Raw genomic sequence first — 20851 nt, 5'->3', positions numbered from 1 at the left:
GTCAACTAGACGAAGGAGTAGTCGCGACACTACTACGACAACTATATATATATATATATATATATATATATATATATATATATATGTGTGTGTGTGTCATAATTTTCTCTCATTAGGTTTGATATTATTAAACTGAACAGTCAAGTTTGACTTCTTTTTTAGTATGTAATAAGTGTAATACCTGTGGGATAAGCTAACTATAATTGAGGTATGTAGATTGGAGAACAAACTTATTATAGACAGTGCAGTGCATTAAATATGCTTAGATTAAAAATGGTTTTCCAAATTTGGTTTATCATAGATAATGATTTGTGTCATGTGTGAGAAAGAGAACCTGTTTCACTCTAGTGTACTGAAGCATTTTCTAATCATGAACATGAATATAGTATGATAGTTCTTTCTTAAAGAACTTATGCAGTGTGTAATTGGTATACTTACTACATTATTTATGATAAGGCAGTACCTATATGGTGATCTCTCAGGTGTATCATCAATGGATGGGCATTTTCTAAAATTCACTGCTGTTGTAGAAATTTACAAAAATCTTTACATCCTGCTTATTTCAATCTTGGAGCAAAAACAGCGAACGTTCATTAAAAAATTTCCAAAACCCAGATACACAAAAGTAAATAGTAAGTACATGAGAAACCCTGATGGAAGTTCAAACACTTCATAAACTCAGGTGTATACAAGCACATATTTAATTACAAGATAAACATGAACAACTGTGATGAAATATAACAGTTTCATATTCCCCAGTACAAAAAGCAAATAATAATTACAAAATAACATGAGAAGCTATGAAAAAATCTCAACAGCTTCACAAACATCTATATAAATATAAAAATACTTTCTGTTGTATGTCCATGTAACTACTTCGCAGGGTGTAGATGGATCTTCACCAAATTTGGTATGGAGGTTCATTGGGCCCGTGGGGAGATACAAATATTCAGTTTTGCAGTTTTTGCATTTTCACATTTGTTACCACTACTTTGCCCCTGTTGATAGATTTTTCAACAAATTTGGCATGAAGATTTGTTGAGTCCATGTGGAGATACATGCAAATTTGTGGTTTCATATTTTTTATTATGCAGTTTTTATGGATGTTTTTGTGTTTTTTATAATTACATATAAGGGAAGCAACTTTTCATGTCCTAAGATAACCTTTCATTAATCATGAATTTACATAACTTCCATCCAGGGGATGGGTATTCCGGCTAGTAAACAAATATTTGATAAATATAAACTTAATAAACTATGATAAAACCCTGACATCTTCATAAATCCATTCACACACAGACAAATATTAATTAAAGATAAAGATGATAACTGTGACAAAATCTCAACAGCTTCATAACAGTATATGTATTTTATTAATACAGTTGTTGAAGGCAGACATGTTTTTAGGTGCATATTGAACAAATCTAAGATAAATGTAATGTTTTCCTTCTGCCATCAAAGTTCATATATGTATGTTTCTATTTGATTTATGATAATAACCAGGTTTTGTGAGTTGTTAAATGAATCAGCAGAAACAGAGTGAATTAAATATTTTGATGAAAAAACTTAGAATACGTAAAAAGGTGGCTCATATACATTGCTTAAAATGTTATGTAGTCTACAAATTGTTTTAAGGTAAAAAAGCTAATTTTATCTTTAAGATAAAATGTGATTGTTGTTTTTTTGCATGTTTTCAGATTCTAATTATGTTTTAGCCAATTATAAGACAGAACCATGTAAACGACCTCCTAGGTTATGTAGACAAGGTTATGCCTGTCCTCAGTACCACAACAATCGGGATCGAAGAAGAAGTCCTAAGAAACATACATACAGGTGAGACGAAGGAAGGGTTCTTTTTTTTTATTACTCATGACAACTTGAAGATATCACACACACAGAATTCAGTCTTAAATAGAAAACCTGGCATCCTAAGATTGCTTTTAAAGGTAGAGCTTTCTTCTAAATTGGAACTGCATTTTTTTTTCTGTTGACTGGAGTATCAGGCCTTCTTTTTAAAACTACGTTTGAAGAAACTTGTACGTGATGTTAATGTTACATTACCCTGTAAATGTGCAACTTTATTATGCTTTTTTTTGTATGCATAATACTGAATTTAGATTGCCCAGAAACAAAAAAAAACATTGATACACATTATTTCAGTGCCTTAAATATTATAAGAAATTATTTTTGAACCATTTTTTACAAAAAATAACATAAACAATTATGTTTTTCTGAACAATTTTAACATTTGGGTTTTATAATTTCCAACTTTTCAGGTCAACACCATGTCCTAATGTTAAACAGGCAGATGAATGGGGTGACCCTGCTAACTGTGAAAATGGAGAGAACTGTCCTTATTGTCATACACGCACAGAACAGCAATTTCATCCAGATGTAAGAACATTGACATTAAAGCTTTTTAAAGTTGGTGATAAATACATTTAGAGCATAAGGCAAAAGACAAATAGGATTTCTTTTTTAAAGGACTTGTTATTTTATTGATTTTAACAGGTTAAGGTATTCTGACATATTGATCACACATATAATACTTCTGTTAGTAGGAACTGAGATTGTAATTTTTTCATTGCTTTTATAATCTATATAGTATTCTCAATTATACCAGTCTATGTTTTTGTGTGAACTTTTCCCGTGTTTTGTCAAAATAACTTGAAGTTTTGCATGTATATGCTCTTTACCTTTGCAAAGTCATGAAAGAGCCCCAGAAACTACAAGAATCAAAGGTTTCTGGGGGCTGTCAATTTTGTGAACTGATTTACTTGAAAATTTGTACTAACATGTAAGTAGTTGTTCAAAATAACAATATAAATTTATTGAAAATTTTCAAATTTGAAACTCTAAGTAGGGTCAAAGGGGTTTTGAAGGCTGTCAGGACTGGATCCACAGGTTTACCTAGAAATTGACTTATACATATAAGAAGTCATCCAAAATTAGTATCTATGTTTGTAGACTGTATATTGGGGCCCCTCAAATGGAATATAAAGGGAGTTTGGGGACTCTCGGGATTAATTATATGAATTTACTTGAAAATTGATAATAACATGTAAATTACTTTCAAGACAAAGGGGCAGAATATTTGTTGTTTCTTTAGAATTTTATGGAGAATTTACTAGTACAAATAAAATTGTTTACAAATGTTTTGAGCTTTTAGAGAATGAAAAGGTTTAATCTGTTATCACTGGGACTTACTTCATGCTATTAGTAGAAGCAGTTAGTGTTTTGAATACTGATTTTATGGCTATTATTATTAGCAACAGTTAATTTTTTGACCACTGATTTTGTATTCGTTATTAGCAGTAGCAGATAGTTATTTTTTACCTGTTATTAGTAGAAAAAGCCTTTTGACCACTGATTTTGTATCCGTTATTAGCAGTAGCAGATAGTGATTTTTTTTACCTGTTATTAGTAGAAAAAGCCTTTTGACTATTGATTTTGTATATATTATTAGCAGCAGTAGTTAGTCTTTTGACTACTGATTTTTACCTGTTATTAGTAGAAATTGTTTCATTCAAGGGGAACTCTTGAAAGGCGATTATAAAAACTGTTATCTGATAAGTATTTAAAAGTATACAATTCATAATTTGTGGATAGTGGGGTAAATGATTATGTGATAATACTAATTATTCATTTATTGCTGTTTGTTTAGTGAAGGTTAAGATTAGAAGTTATTGATGCATCTAATGTTAGTATTTTTTTTGCAGATTTACAAATCAACAAAATGTAATGATATCCAGCAAACAGGATACTGTCCTCGTGGCCCCTTCTGTGCATTTGCTCATGTTGATAGTATGTTTTTGCTTTTCATCAGTATTTTTCTATAGAGTTTAAACTACTCCTAAGCTCCTTTGCTAATGTCTTATCTACTTGTATGAATAATTGTGATACTCTCAATATGTATTTGCTATGAAGCCTTTTTGTTTTTCAATGTTCACAGTGGTGCATTATGTAACCTCTTATTTATTAAGTTTTCTTTTTTTTTCTTTTAAGGAATATTTTTGTTGCTGATTTGGAAAGTAATCCGATTTTGCATTTTTTGATTAAGTAATGCATGTATTTATGGTTCAACAGCCTGCTGAAATTTTCTGTTAATAATAATTTGCAGTTTAAAACTGAAATTAATGTATTGAAGCATAACTGTTGAGAGAAACTACCCTATAAGGAAGGTTCAACAATATTTGGGTTTTTTTTTGCTAATCTTAATATGACATAGAAAATAAAAGTCCTGCTTGTAAGATACTGAGGTTTGTTCATTTGATTTAATTTCTCTGTTTTACATATAGAAAAAGAGAGTAAAATTATATGTATTTAGTTTCAATTAGAATTATCAGAGTTCTAAATTTTGTCTTGTTTAGTGTTAAACCTTTGCAACACTAGCTATACATGCTGTTTTATTGTTTTATTTTACAGTGAAACATCATGCACAGTATACACCATCTGTATAACTGAACCAAAAACAACAAAAGTATTATAAATATTACAGAAATTGTTAGAAACAGTATTAGAGAAAGGAAGAAGTATTATAGATGTTCAGATTTATTTTGGCAAGAAATGTTTTTAGGTTCTACGAATAGCATATCAGAATTTCAACTTGTGGTCTATAACAAAACGTAATAAAAAATAAAACATGAATCATGTATCAATTTTTAAAAAAAGGAGAACTTCTCTTTCTCTCTTGTTCTTACAGAAGAAATTTCTGAGGTACGTGACTTAGGACTCGACAGTACTACTAACTTGGCAGCCATTTTGTCAAATGTTCTATCACCTAGCTCATCAGCTAGTCCTTCTCAGTCTCAAACAATATTGGTGAGTTTGTTTTATAAAATTTTGGATCATTTTGAAACAACTTATTCATTTCAGTCCTAAGATGTCAACATTGGCAAGTTATCTGATTATTGCAATAACTTTTCTTTAGACAATTACAAAGTTGGTTAAATTATAGTAAGTGTTGAATTTAGCATTATTTATAGAAAGAAACATATATTACAGATGACGTGCTAAAGCAAAATGTGAAGGTTTAGATTACAGTTACCAAATAGATGGGGCTATTTTGTTGGTTCCCATTTTTTATTTATAGTTCATGCATTTTATCACCTCAAAGTAAATCATATTAATGTGCTCCCCAGTGGCTCAGTGATAAGTCTGAAGGCTCATATCATTAATAACCATGTTTTGATACCCATGGTGGACATAGTGTATTTTATGTAAAATAATGTGATTCATAGTTTGCCAAATTATTTTAGCTTGTAAAAAAAATGTTTTAGTTTTATAAATTTGGAATGTTTCTAATCCCATGTAAACTGGTGACGAAAAGTGTAGATGATATGATTCATTTACTTAATAAACTGATGTAAGTTAATGGTATCTAAAATATTTTACATGGCTGTATAAGCTGTAACAGAGGACTTATAACTTATAAACTTAATTATCGAGTTTCCTCTTGTGGTTTATTTTGTAAAAATTACTACTTGTGTTATTTAGCATTCATGTGAATCATGTATCAGTTCTGTGAAAGTGAAATACAAAAATCAAATTTTTCAGTGTCAGTTTAGATTCTTATTACATTTTAATCATTTTTACGTCAGAGTTATCAATAAATAAATGGTGGTATTAGTTAAAGAATTATCCTACCTTTTTATTACTGAACATTTAATATTTCAAAAAAAGGGTATTTTAGTAAGTTTGTAAGTGTACCAGTAACTATATAATGCCATAGTTTACTATATTAGGGAAGAGATTATTTAAATATCAATAATGTGAGAATGTAAGATTTTTTTTGCAATGATAAATTTTAGATTTTAGTTCCTCAAAAAATTAAAAGTATGTCATGAAACGTTACAAGGGAAGTTGCTATTTCATAAATATGTTAATGGCGAATAATTTTATGATAATCTTTATAATAAGAATGATGTCAAAGCTCAAACACTAAAAATTTTATTTTTATCCATTTTAATTATCTAATATTATCAAGCATTTTTCAGTAAATTTGTTAGAAGATATATTTTAATGCATATATAACTGAAAGGAAAAAAAAAGAGTTCTTAATTTTTTAAACATTAGTTTCCTTTCGGGAGAAAATAAAAGTTATGAAGTAATTAATCAGAAAATTTAGTGTAATTACAAAGGAATCAAATAACTTGCATGTTCTACTAATAAAAAGTTTGTGTGTTACACAGAGAAACATTGTTTAATATAAAATAAAATATTGAAGATTGTTGTTGGTAAAGCTTTTTACTCCTTGACAGACAATAAGTAAAAGAGAGAGTTCCCAAACTCAGAAAAATGAAGTCCACACTAATGAAATAGAAGGATCTTCACAGCATTTAGTATCGACTACATCAACAGAAGCAACAGTAATTGATGGGGTAAGAATGATATGAAAGATTTACATATTTAGTAGTAAAGACATTTTTTTGTTTTTCCTATAGATTAGGAAAATTGAGGTATTAATGTGAATAAAATGTAAATGGTAATAACTTCATGGTGAGGCCATTATAATAGGTTTTGTAAAAAAGCTGAGCAAGGTGATATCCTTTATATGGTTGCTTAACAAAAAATATATTGTGGTCTTTAAGTTAAAACAACAATTAGTATTTGGTTAATGCCAGAAAATGTAAAGGAATAAGTAGAAAAGACTAAATTTTAGTTGTTGTTGTTTTTCATCTTTTTCTTCTTAGTTATCAATGGATTGTATAGTCTTCACACCTGTTAATCCATTACCTACACCAATAGCTCGGCCTCGATCATGCAGTTCGTCAACTAATCACTCTGGTGATTCTTTAATTTCTTACCATAAGGCCCCAGGGTCTGAAAGAGAAGATCGAGAGGTATGTATATATGCACTCAAAACTTTAAATTTGCTGCTGCTTTTTTTGACAAGGGTACAAGATTTTTGATTGCTGATATTATTTTTATTAAGGTTTTGAAGTCCTTGGTCACTTTATGGTGAAAGCAAGATGTTTATATGGAGTATGTTATGTAATGGAGTCGTAGATTCTTATTCAGTGTTGTGTGACAAGGCTTTGGGTGTTAATTCTTATCAGTATTCAATGGGTGGAAGAAGATATATATTAATGCTAAGATAAACACTGTGAATGAAATGAATTTTACTTTATCCTAAAATTTAACTTTGAATTATAGTTGTGCAAGATATTTTCATTTGGTTATTTCTGAATGAATAAAAATAAAGTTAATTATTTATCAAATGTATATTTATGCATTTGACAAGAAATAACACTTAAATGTATGTTAAAGTAGCTGTCATCGTGTCAGGTATCCAGAGAATCCTTGAAGTAGAAATAAATTAATTTTAATAATTATTTCAACATCATGTAGCATCATTAACATTTTATGTACTGTGTGGGAGGTCCTTCTCGATCACAAGTTTATGTGAATTATTCACATACTAAACTTCCATTGTTGTGTCTTCTTGTTTGTATTTTTTCTTTTCTTTTTTAAATATTCTCTCCTCTTACTCATAATTTTTCTTCTTTTCACCTGGAAACTTATTTTATAAAGATAAATAAAGTTGAATGAAATAATGAAAGTTCGTTATGTATCTTTTTATACTGTTATGTGTGGAATAGCAAAACTCGGGACATGGAGCATTCTTTTGGTAAACATAATACATTATGTAGCTTTTGCAGTATCTACTGTCATGTAAAATAGCCCACTTCCAGATACAGAGCATTTGTTTGGTAAACACGAATCATTATGTAGTTTACAAGATGCATTGTCATGTGTGGAATAGCCAAACTCAGGACCCAGTGCATTTATTTGGTAAGCATAAATCATTATGTAATTTTTAGAAAATGTACTGTCATATGTGGAATAGGCCAACTCAGAACATGGAATATTTGTATGGTTTAGTGCAGCTTTTCTCAAATTGTGGGGCACAAGCGATTAGGGTAGAGTCAATAATATAATAGTGCAAAATTAAGCATTTAATGTATCTTTTATTATTGAAAATAATAAGTAATTACTACAACACAAATAGCATTTTAATGAGTATCTGTGTATTATATCACATCAACTTAACTCATACAGTTCCTTATACAGAGAGAGATAGAGTTTTATATGTGATCTGATGCTTTTTCTCCTGTTGGCTCTGAGGCTGAGTTTGTGGGAGATCAAGGGTGGACTAGTGAGAACTTAAACAATTTTTCCAGCACCTTCCTTTGCTCAAACAGCTACTTATGAACCTCAGATGGACATTCTGCCTCCTGCATGTTTGTAACGTTTTTAGTATTTATTCTGTGGCTTATGAATCTTCACCTTCTTTATTGGAAGAAACTAGTTTGTCTGATTACCTGGTCCTTCCACAATTGCCAGACATTGCTCTACATGCAAGAAGTTTTGTAGATCAATTGAGGGAGGGTGTTGCCATGCTTTGACCTCCTCTTTATTGGATCAGCATGGCTTGGTTTTCCATTGCCTGGAGAACCCTTATTTGGACTCCCAGAGATTAGACCTTCTGCATCCTATTTGGGGCTCTAGACAAGATGCAACTGTTCATCTTAATTAATCTAATTGTTTCCAAAATTCGTCTGCCACTTACAACAGTTTTGCATTTCTTTTTCATCTTTATAACTGTTGTCTGAGGGGTATTACAGATACCCTGCTCAAATGTCGAAGGATCTTAGTCATTTATTGACTTCCACTTTATCTATGTTATTGGATTCTGCTCTCTCCTTTTCTTATACTGAAAATGTATTATCAATAATACTATCCTGCCCTTCCTCCACATGATAGCCGGTGTTCGGGTCTGATAATCTTGCTAGTCTCGAAGAAGTGAATAAGAAAGAATAACAAGGAGCTTATATATGGATCGGGTATAGAGGGTGCAGTGACGTAGGTGGAAAGAGTCACAAAATTAAAATCACTAGGGGCGATATAGTGGGGTATAAAGACTGGAGCAAGTGAGGTGAAATTCAAATCAATGCTTAGATGGACAAAGAAGAAAACCTTTTGTCGTGATAAAGATAAAGTTTGAGCGGAGGTAAGTATTATTGGAAATACATTTTCAGTATTGGAAAATGTAAACTTTCAGTAGTGACATCAAGTATAAGGTACAGAATAATTCCTAGCTACAACCTCTTTGTCTCATTATTTAATTATTCTCTAACAGTTTAAAGTGTTGCTTAACCCCCAGCTATAGATTTTGGGTTTGATAAGGTGGGATGCCCCAGTACTATCAGGAAATGTGAGATTGTTGCAAGTTGATAAATAAAAGGGTATTTTTTTTAAACTGTTGCTTTTGATAATCACGTAATTTCAAAATGAAAAAAAAAAAAGTTGTTTATCTTATTGTTTTTTGGGAAATGGAGATTACAGTTTTTCTTTCATATAACTACTTTTTTGTAGGTGACTCTTAGGAAACAGTTTGAAGCTATTGATAATGATCCTTCTTTAGACGTTATTGAAAAAACTCGCCGTAAACAAAGTATATGTTTAGCTCTTGGAATTAACCTGAGCCACCTGGTATCCTCTTTATCCCAAGGTGTCTCTTTAGCATCCTCATTTTATCCTACAGCAGTGAATACAGTTGAGTCTGTTGTAGGTAGGTGAAGTGGATTTTTATATCTTGAAGCTTTCATCAATATTATTGAGGAAAAACATTTTCTGTAACATGTGTTTCTTTCAAATGGAATAATGTTTCATCAGTAAGCATATATATATATAATATATGGTAAATTGTTTCCAGTATCAAAAAATGTCATAGTTTTAAAGTGCTTTTGTTTGGACAATATTTTAGGATATTTCAGTGGAACTTTAGGTAGACATAATATGTTTTAGAAACTTAATGGACTGCAACTGCTTGTTGAATGAAAAGGAGATGTTTTTTCAGCTTCTATATTGAGGCTTCAGTATAGAAGCTGAAATTTTGCCTCCTTTTCTTTCAACAAGCAGTTGTAGTTTATTAAAATTCCAAAACCTAATATTTTAGCATACAGTTTCGTACTGGAAGTTTTCTCAGGGGAAAGATAAAATTGTCTAGAATTTTCATGTTTCAGGCTACTGGAAGCAGGGAAAAAAGTTATAAAAAAAATGGATACTATTTTATATCAGTTTGTAGGATGTAATAAATTCTTCGTGTGTTTTTCTTAAGTCTTGTCACAATAATACTTGTATTTACTAGCTTTGATTTTTGTTTGTTTTTAGGAGATATTAATCTTTGAGCCTAATATTGCCTCAGTTATATTTTTAAACAAGTTTTCAAATTAAAGAAAAAGGTAGGTCACCTTTGTAGAATGGTCAGTAGAACAAATCAATACCTTGAGTGAAAAACGTCTTATTGCTGATAAGTTGTGAATGTTTTCAGATATTTACGTTTTTTTTAATGGGGTCCTGTTACTACATACATCTGCTGACTTTAACTAAAATTAAAATATGTAGACTTGTGCTTTCTCACATTGATCTCGTGTTTTCTTGTGACAAGCTCTGTTAGTAATAGTTCTTCTAAAAACTAAAACTGTTACTCTTTGGATAGTAGCTAGTTAGTTTGTGGGAGATATGGTCAAGGTTTCTTATGCATATAACAATATGTGGTGTTTTTAATTTACACACTACAAGCTTCCTGAAAAAAAAAGAGAGGGAAGTGGAGATGAATCACTCTTAAAATTTTTTCATAGGTTATTGAGTCTCAAAGAAGTTGAGATGATTATCATTTAAAATGTTGAATGTGATAAACTTTTGTTGTAGTGTTGCAATAACGTATGATTATAACAGTATGATGATGAATTTTTTACATTTTCATATTGATCAAATATAGTTTAACCCAGATTGGATACTTTTTATTAATAACTTTGTTTTGTATTTGTTTTTTATGCATATCATAAAATCACTTAAACTAATATAAGTTTTATATTGTTGAATACTCCAATAGTCAGGGGATTTGTACTTTTTAAATTAGGCAATGCCTTAGATGATCTGAACCTTGATGACATTAATTTTGAAGCATCCATAGATAAAGAATTAGAATGTGAAGCTAACCCTGTCAGTTCTTCATTATCAGCTGGACTGGCTAGTTCTGGTATGTGATTAATATAATTTTCTTATATAATTTATATATAATTTATAATATAATTTATCAATGAGATTTTATTAAGTGAACACACATTTTATGTGAAATATTTGCTTAGGAACATTGTAGTCAAAAATGCAGAAATTTGTTTCCTGTACAGAAACAGTAATTAAATTGTTTCTTGTATGGCTCTAAAACTAGTGAGAAAAATTTAACTTAATTTACAAATGAGATATCACGAAAAGAAATGTTTAGGGAAACAAAAATGTTATTGACATAATATATATATATATATATCTTAAAAAAAAGTACATGTTATGTAAATTTGTGTGCATAATTATATTTTTTAATAATAATTTAGGCTGAGCATGGCCTAATGGTTAGTGTGGCTGTCTGTGGCTCTGCAGTTTATCTTTTGCTTCCAACTACTGCAAAAGAAAATAAAAAAATCAAGCTCTGCATATTGAAGCCATGGTTGTTTAGATTTCACTACTTGGTCAGACCCCGAGTAGCCCAAGAGCTTGTAGTGGATACTGTTCGCTAGCTACCTTTATGTTAGTTTCATAACTGAGTAGTTTCTGTGAATATCAGAAAACAAACAATAGTACTAATTCACACAATAAAATCAAACACCATTAAAAGAAAATATGATTTGATAATATATATATATACTTTCTGTAGTTGCTCTGCTGATTTTATTTTTGCTTCAAAATTGATTGATCACACCACTAGTCATAAAATCCTTTTCTTTCTGCCAATTAAAATTAAATTAAACCTTGAAGAGTACAAACCTATCAACAAAATAAACCTATAATTGTTGGAGGTAGAAAAATAAAGAAATTCTGTACTTACACTAAATATCAGATTGTAAAATAAAGCTAGCTGGCCTGTTTTAGTAATACCTTACACTTTTCTCAAGGATATTTCATAATCATGTCTGATTTGAAAATAAAAGTAAAATGTTTCAAGTATTTGTTGAAAACTAAGTTGTGAGATTTTTATCCCTTGTTTAGAGAAACTTTTAAAGAAACAAGATTGCTCAAATAAGTTTGGCATTCTAAGATGTCTACAATTTCTCATTTTCTCGATTGGTCAATGACTTCTGGATATAAAGCTTTTTTCTTTTCTTATTTTTGCTCAAAATTACATAGGGAGTTTCAAATAGATCTGGGAAATGTATAGGATATAGTAAAGCACAGAAAAAATTAAAAGCTGATTCTCTGTGCAAATCCAAAAATCATCTCCATTGTTAGTGAACTCATAATGTTTTATTCATTTTGTCTTTGAATATGTCTTTAAGAAAATAATATTTAGTGTTTTGATGAATAAAAAATTGCATTGAATAACTATTGACATTAAGTTTAAATGTACTATAGTGATAAAATATTTTATCTGATACTAAGATGATGTACATGTCTCACAAATAAACCCACTGTTTTATTCTTAAGGAATTCTGGGCAGTTCAGCACCAGTAAATATTCCTGGTAGTGATAGTATTCATGATCACAGTAGACTGGGTAACTTATCTCCTCCTGTTACTTCTCCCCTCGGGTCTCTTCCTCACAGTCTTCCCATGGGAGGAGCTGCTGTTCTTCATGCAGTTGTTGGATCAAGACCTGAACACTCATTGGATAAGGTAAAATTTTGACTTCAGTATGCCTAACATTTGTGATTTAAAAAAAAAAATCATGTAAGCTGCAGGTTTTTTGTTGTTAGGCCTATTGGTTTCCAATGCTTTGCTAACTTTTGGCATTTAAACCATAATTTGGAAAGTTTTTGAATTATTTTATGAAAAAGAGAAGTTTTTTAGCATGCCATTTAGTGCTTACGAAGTTGTTTTGAAGTAATAAAACAATTCTGGTTGAATGGGTTTTTGTGTGTGTGTTTTAAAGTATCAAGCTGTCTTCAAGTTTGGAATTAGATATACAAGCATTTAACAGTATGTTTACTAAATACAGGAGAAATTGGAAAATTAATTTCATTATCTATACATCTGGTAAGCATACCAAACTGTTGAGTCAACTTTTCAGTATCATCTGTTGAAGGCACATGAGAGCATGCCTTATTATTCTTCCAAGTTAAACTCTATAAATTATTGATTGTGGACCAGCTGTGTTCTCAGAAGAATTCTTAGATACACACTTATTATTTTATGTATATATATATTTAGACAACTTTTTTCTTGTAGAACTTTCTAGCCATATTGAGAATCCAGGTAATAATCATCCACTAAAAAAAATAGCTGGGTCTAAGCAGCAGTAGCTGAATGCAAACAAGTGGTTTCTTTACAACCTTGTTTAAGTGTAAAAATAGTTGAGTGCATAAAAAAAAAAGTGTTTCCCATTCTTGAAGATAAAGTCTTGTGATCACTAGTCAAAAATCTAATAAACTTTGTGATGGTATTACATTAACTTAATACAGGAAATATTATAACATTAGTATAGACCTAAATAAAACCAGTCGACCTCCCTGTTCATTACTGTGCAAGACAGTTTTGTTAATGTTACAGATAATCCATGACTTGGTGGCTCAGTAATAAGCTTGAGAACTTATAATGCTAAAATACAAGGTTTGAGACCTGTGGTTGGAACGTTACAGATAGTTCATCGTATATTTTTGTATTTAAAGAAAATCACAATGGATAATCCACAGAACAATTATCTATCAGAGTAACTGTGATACAAGATAAATAAACCTTCAATTCTTCATACTCTTTTTTATGCTAGCATGTTGCTGTAGTGTCAAGTACTATAATAATATAACTGTTTAAGACATATATTTTTAATATTAGTTATTGAAAAATTACTAGATTTTTTTTTTTAAATTGTATTGTGTAATATTGATTATTCTTATAACTGGTATATACATATTTTTATTTATATATGATATCAGTATCATAGCTTCCAGTTTTAGGCTCTTCTATAAAAATACTAGTTACGGAAATATTACTCTCACACTATAATGTATAAAAATAAGATTATATGGTGTTATATTCAACACATAGTACACGTTATTCAGAAAGTAATATGTCACAACCACGCAGTTTGTTTGTTTTTGCACAAGTGCTGCTTGAGTGTAGTACATTTCTTACTTTGTTCGTATTCTAATCCAAAAAATATATTTGAGAATTCATGGAATTTGTTTTACACTCTCTTAATGATTTAAGTTCCATTGTTTAAAATATTACATTTTCTTTGAAGAAATTTATAGTTGGAAAAATATTAGAACTTTGTGTCACAATGACAGGGATGATATGACAGCAGCAAAAAAAGCAGGGGAAAAAAAAAGCAGGGAGACACTGTTTAAAGATTTTTAAATGTTTTCCAAAGGAAAAAAAAGCTATTATTTCTCTTTTATTTCCTTTCCTTTTTCAAGGCTGCTGCAGCTTTCTATGGTCATCCAAGTTCTTTTGATAACACAAAGTATGGACACTTCCCTGGATCTGGAGTCTGTGATTATACTGCCTCCCAAACTATGTCTCCAAATAATAGAGTAGGAGGTGCTCCCACTTCTCCATTTTTGTCAAATGTGTCTTCATTTCATTCAGTTAATTCTGGTCTCACTGAAGTTCATAGGTTACATGAAGAGCATGTTAGCAGAACCAAATTAGCCACAATGGAAGAAGGATATAATCAATTGAGAATGGTAAGTGACCCATATTATAGAAATTCGTCCACAAACTGCTCCCCCTCCTTCCTCATTTATTAGTAAGTTGTACGTTTCAGTCAGTAGGTTCCAGTCATATCATGGTATATTGAACTTCCACTGTAAGCTTAGCATGCCAGTTACATTTTAATGATCAAAATTCATATAGCAGCTATTTCTGTTCTTATTTTATAGTTATTTTTGTTTCTTTGTTACTTTAATGATACATTATGAAAATTATTTATGATATGAAAAACAATCTTATTAGTTTGTACCAACATTAAACACTAATACTGATCATTTTTTACAACCTTAGCACCTAATGCAGTTTGGGTTAAGGAATGCTATGTAAAAATAAAACTGACATCAATATGAAATATATCTTTTTATTTTCATTAATAACTAATCAAACAAGTTGATGTTTATGATCTTTAGTAAAGCCAGGAACACCACAAAGACAATTGACACAAATATAAAATACATTTTATTTAAATACATAATGGCTATTTAGGAGAGAGAGTTCATGTTAATGAACATCTGTTGCCAAGTGAGGTACATCATAAGAAAAATCTAAGAGTGGTTTTTCAGTTCTTAGAACATATTAACCTTTCCACATCCATTCAGGTTTTTCAGATTATATTACTTATCTTCAGAAGAGTTATGTACAGTGACAAAAAAAGTGAATAAATATGGTGATAAGAAACCTTAGTTATTGATAGGAGAAATGTGTTGAAACACAAGTTTAAAGTTAGTGCTACGTATGTTAACATAAGAAACCAGTTTAAAATTGGTGGTGTGCTTATGTAAGAATTAGTTTAAAATTAATGATGAGCTGTAGTAACAATTAGTTGAAAGTTGATGGTGAGCCAAGTGTATTAATATAACAATTAGTTAAAAGTTGATGGTGAGCCAAGTGTATTAATATAACAATTAGTTAAAAGTTGATGGTGAGCCAAGTGTGCTAATATAACAATTAGTTAAAAGTTGATGGTGAGCCAAGTGTATTAATATAATAATTAGTTAAAAGTTGCTGGTGAGCCAAGTGTATTAATATAATAATTAGTTAAAAGTTGATGGTGAGCCAAGTATGTTAATATAACAATTATTTTAAAAGTTGGTGGTGAGCTGAATGTGTTAATGTAAGAATTAAAGTTGGTAATGATCTGAAATGTGTTAATCTAAGAATTATTTAAAAACTTATGGGTGACATATTGGAGTATGTTAGTGTAACAGTGTCAGTTTAATTTTGATGAGCTGAGTGTCTTAATGTCAGAACATTGGTTTCATTTTAATAAGCTGATTGTGTTAACACAAGAAACACTGTTTTAAAGCTGGTGAGCTAATAGTGAATGAAATGTAAAGTGATAATACACTACATAACAGTTGATTAGAATATGTTTGAACAAGATATGCACTGTCTGAGTTTTGCCCTATGTATTTGAACATTTTTTGGAATGAAGCAAGGTAGTAGGGCATTATAATGAAAGATTTGATTTTGAACATGAAATAACTTACAATTTATTTCTCATTTCAACACAACAATTTTTTTATATAAACTACCAAAGAAATATATTTGTTTGCTCAAAATTACAGTGTTAAAAATAATTTTTATAGATTATGAAGTTCTAAACTTTTGTTTTAGGAATGTAGATTATAAACAATCATATTCCTGATGATAAAAATGTAAATATTGTACAGCTGACAATTTTCACACACAAAAAAATGTAGATTAAAATATTGAGAACCAGAAGCTGATTTGCTATTAAATTTGAATTAACTTTCTTAATCTTATTAATATTGTATAGTTATGACACTATTAATACAGGATGAGTTAAAAGTGACTAAACAATTGTTTCATTTGCAACATAAATTCTAACTGTTACTCTGAAACAGTTCATTTGATTTCTGTTGTCTTCATAATGTTTTCTTTAGTATCAAAAGTATAATACCAGTTCATAAAACTATAGTAATTTTCGCTTTGCCATGTACATTGCTGTATAACGAGAAGTTTTTCATGCTGTGTGCTCGCTTCATTAAAAATGGAGACACAATCACACTTAATCTTTTAAACTTTAGTTTTATTAGTGTGTCAATTTAATTTGTAAATTGCTGAGACACACACAGTTTCACACCTGAAGAACAAGAAACACTGATGCGTGTAACCTCAAACAGTGGTTCATTAGAGACATTATACAAGTTTGGTACAAATTTTGTTTTTCTTATCTTCCTAATAATTAGTTGTTTTTTAGTAATTTTTCATTACAAAACTTACTCAGGAGTTCATGTGAACATTCCAGGCATGTGAAGCATGGAAGTGGCAAGCAGAGGATGCAAGTAGGAGGGAAAAGGTCAGGGAACAGCAGAGAGATGAGGTATGTGATGTACAATATAAATGGATTACGAAAATTAAAATTATGTTTATAATGTGTATGCAGTGACTTAAATAAAGATGTAGTAAGTGATTACCCTTTGATTTTTCTGTAAATATTTTTCAGGTTCAGTTTACTAGGCATGTCAAATTTATAATCAAAACTTAAGTGTAAATTGTTATAATTTGTTTGTGTACGATAACCAATTACAATAGTGTAATACCTTTTTTTGCTACAACTGCTTTGTAGTACATAGACATATGGATTGGAAATGAAATGTGGATGATTGGACAATGTTGAAAATGAATCATGCTCCTTGTCAGGAGGGTTTCGGGGTTATGCTTCTCTGGGTGGCAGTTAGAGCCTATTTTGATGTAGTGTAGGCCAAGATGAAATTTGGGGAAAAAAGACAAGTTTAAAATATATAGTTTTTAATTATTTACTTTCTTATGAACTTTGGGGTTTTTTTTACCTCATTTTATCTTCGTAGTTTTTCACTTCCAACTAACAAATTCATTTTAGAATAATTCTTTTAAAATTTGTTGGGCAAAGTGGGTACTGCACTTCCACAAATTGTAGATGGGATGCTGGCTTCCCTATTTAGACACATGTGATAGTTATTCTGAGGATTCAGCTGTATGTCTTATCAGATCACATATATAAATTTTACAGGCTTTGCTAATCATCGAAACTAATAGTAATAAATATTTATCCTCAGAATTTATTTTTCCTCTGTAAAAAATAAAAAAAGTAAATTGCTATGGTTAGTTTTCAGTATTTTATATACATTTTTAAACCTCAGTGATAACTGAGTCTAAAGGAAACTATCATCCCTTGGGAATATAATTATCTGTGTCTTGTTTCTCATGTGATTTTTCTTCATTGTTAGTATGATGCTATTCTAGGCAACTCAGGTTTACTACCCATTGATTATACCTGGTTGGATTTGTTGGATCAGTTTAGTAGGAAAAAGAAGCTTTATGGAATGGATGGTTTATTTTTAAATAGGGTATTGGCTGGCTTGTTTGCAAGGAACAGATGATTTTGATATAATGCAAATAACTAAAACCTGGCTAAATGTAGACAATTTTAATTACAGGAATGTTTTTAAATACAAGGTTATAAGTTGTTTAATAGGGATAGATTACTAAAAATAAGTTTGTGGGGGGGGGGGTGACTTTATATGTAAAATGTGAGTTACGGCCTGTTCATGATATCAAAGCTAATAGTAATGAGCAAAGTACTGTGATCTTATAGATAAAAGAAAAACAAACAAAAACTACTACACCATAACAATCTTAATCCCAACTAATATGGAGCCGGCCTTTTCTTTTTTTCTTTAAACCAAGAATTTTTACACCTGGGTGGCTGGCCCAGGTGGTAACCACACATGATGAGCATATTTGTTGATGGGAATAGATTAAAATATATATATGTTTATGATGTCACAGCATGTGGTCTGAACAATTACCAATGAAGCACAGCTTTGAATGTAACAATAGGCAACATTTAAATATGATAAGATACAGCAGATTATAAACTCTTTAAATTAATATAAGAGTACACAAAGGAATTTTTTAGAAAATTTAAAAGACTTGGGAGCAAACCACTTATCTGGAAGTTTTTTTTTATAGTTTCTTCAGATGTTATTTTCTTTCCTGAAAATGATTTTTTTTTTCAAAACATTATCTCACAACAAAGTTTTGAAAATTTCACGACATAAAAAAATTATAGAAATATTCAAATTATATGAATTTTTTTAAAACCAAACTAGGTACTATTTGGTAAATTTGTAATAAGTTTCATACAATTTTTAAAAGTTTTTCTGTTGTGGGAAGGAAAAAGAACAAGAAATGCTGAGGATATCCTTCCAGTTTGGAAAAGGTTAATAATGTAATTAACTTTTTTACCAAAAAAATTCACAAACATTTTGTTAGTATCATGCTATTCTGAAATAACTGACATATGCATACACATTTTTCAGAGGATATGCAGCCATGCTCTTTACTTGTACTGTTCAGTGTAAGTTTTGTCAAACTTTGTATCCTCAGATTTACTACCCATTGATCATACCTGGTTGGATTTGTAGAATCAGTTCAGTGGTGTTATGTATTAGAATTTTGAATGGTCTGAAACTAACTAGTTAAATTGTATTTTGGATTTAGGAGTTAAGTAAAAGCTGATATATAGTCGGTTTATGATATTTGTCAACAAGATTGATACACACAGCTTTCTTTTTTAACACGTATACATTTTAATATACACACACAACAATACAATTTACAATAACAGTTATTACAAACAATGATTTATAAATAAAAGTTTCACAAACTTACAAGCAATATAAAGTCTTCTTTCTAGTCTGGAACTTCTTCGATATCTTATCGAGGGCTCATGATGAGCGAGTTGATTATGAGTTGACGTAGGTGTAATTCACTTAACGGGAAGCTAGCTAGCTTTATCCTTCGTTATTCACCAGCCACACACGATGAGCTTTCCACAATGAATTTATATAATACTTATGTAAAAATACTAATGTCGGGTGAGGATTCACTGAGGTTAAATGATTTGTAATGTTCAAACTTTGTAAATTGTTGATTCTTATTGACGAGAATCTTCTACAACTTTGGAGAATAGGTGGAAGTTTCGCAATATATATCTAACACTATAAGCTATGCATGTTTTTAAATATAAAGTTAATCGAAACAAATGTTGATATTAAAATAAATATATAATAATAAATTCGTTACAGTGGGAAAAAGGAGCTTTTTGAAATGGATGGTTTATATTTAAATATGGTAAGGGCTGGCTTGTGTGTAAGGGCTATTAGCTCAACTGTAAGGACATCTTTAAACTAAGATTAGACAGTGAAGATGACCAGAACAATGAAGAAAATATATGATGCAGAGAGGGGTGTGGTTTGGGAACAAATGACAAAGTTAGTTTTAATGATAGACTAAAGTGTTATTACTGTAATGGTAGGAGTATAAGAAATAAAATAGATGACTTAACAACACTGGTCAGAACAGGAAATTTTGTTATAATGAGAATAACTGGAACTTGATTAAATGTAGACAATTTTGATGACAATAATTGCTCTTAAATACAGTGTTATAGGCTGTTTAACCCTTTCCGTACGGGTTACGGGTGAAAGGCCATGTCATCGTGTTTGTTGACTCATGTTCAAAATTTTATTGATCTACTATTTCATCAATTTATGTCAATAAGTTTGGTATCGATATGTAGATTATAATTCAAATTTTAGTATTATACCTTACTCAATTTCTTAATTTAAAAGTAATTATTAAAAAAACACAGTTAAACATTGATTTCTGTGGTATGTTGAATGCATCATGGTTCAAATTAGATGTTTGTGATGTCAAAATACTAAGTCTATAGTTATGTATGAATTAGGAACTCAAATTACCGATATTGACAAGCTAGAATATAAAATAAGAGCCTCTTGTCTTTTCAGTTTGCTAAGATATTGCTCATGTAATAAATCACACACAGTGGCACCCTGTCCACCTCTTTTCATTTTTGGAAATGCTCTCTTATATACACTTACTTCTATATATGACATGAATAACAAATCAAAAGCTTAGAATGTCCCTCTAATGGCTTTCTAGCCATTTTAAGGTGTTTGGATGCCATCTCTTTCTTTCGAACCAAGATTTCAAGGAGGTAGGTTGTGTCTCAAGTCTGCTCAAAATTTCATATTGTTTAGACCGAAATACAGCTTAGTTACTAAGCTTGATAATTTATTGTGGAATTCTATGGTATTGATATAGTAATTTAT

General features: G+C 30.2%; 1 protein-coding gene across 2 annotated transcripts in view; it reads left to right on the top strand.

The window, feature by feature from the left end:
• The window catches only part of LOC106458711 (RING finger protein unkempt homolog), a 37250-nt gene that overhangs the window by 10350 nt on the left and 6049 nt on the right, over window positions 1-20851 (top strand). Inside the window, exons 4-14 of one of the 2 annotated variants that reach the window (XM_013918254.2) lie at window positions 1698-1833; window positions 2277-2394; window positions 3720-3804; window positions 4703-4821; window positions 6261-6380; window positions 6693-6842; window positions 9379-9574; window positions 10928-11047; window positions 12487-12674; window positions 14414-14683; window positions 16981-17055. In XM_013918254.2, coding sequence (XP_013773708.1) covers window positions 1698-1833; window positions 2277-2394; window positions 3720-3804; window positions 4703-4821; window positions 6261-6380; window positions 6693-6842; window positions 9379-9574; window positions 10928-11047; window positions 12487-12674; window positions 14414-14683; window positions 16981-17055 — 1577 coding nt within the window. Of the gene's footprint in view, window positions 1-1697; window positions 1834-2276; window positions 2395-3719; window positions 3805-4702; window positions 4822-6260; window positions 6381-6692; window positions 6843-9378; window positions 9575-10927; window positions 11048-12486; window positions 12675-14413; window positions 14684-16959; window positions 17057-20851 lie in introns of those variants that run through there. The other variant, XM_022384982.1, reaches the window with a different exon arrangement.

The sequence above is a fragment of the Limulus polyphemus genome, unplaced genomic scaffold, assembly GCF_000517525.1.
Source record: "Limulus polyphemus unplaced genomic scaffold, Limulus_polyphemus-2.1.2 Scaffold503, whole genome shotgun sequence".
NCBI lineage: Eukaryota > Metazoa > Arthropoda > Merostomata > Xiphosura > Limulidae > Limulus > Limulus polyphemus.
The sequence above is the reverse complement of the archived record's forward strand: the minus strand, read 5'-3'. Positions and strand labels throughout refer to the sequence as shown.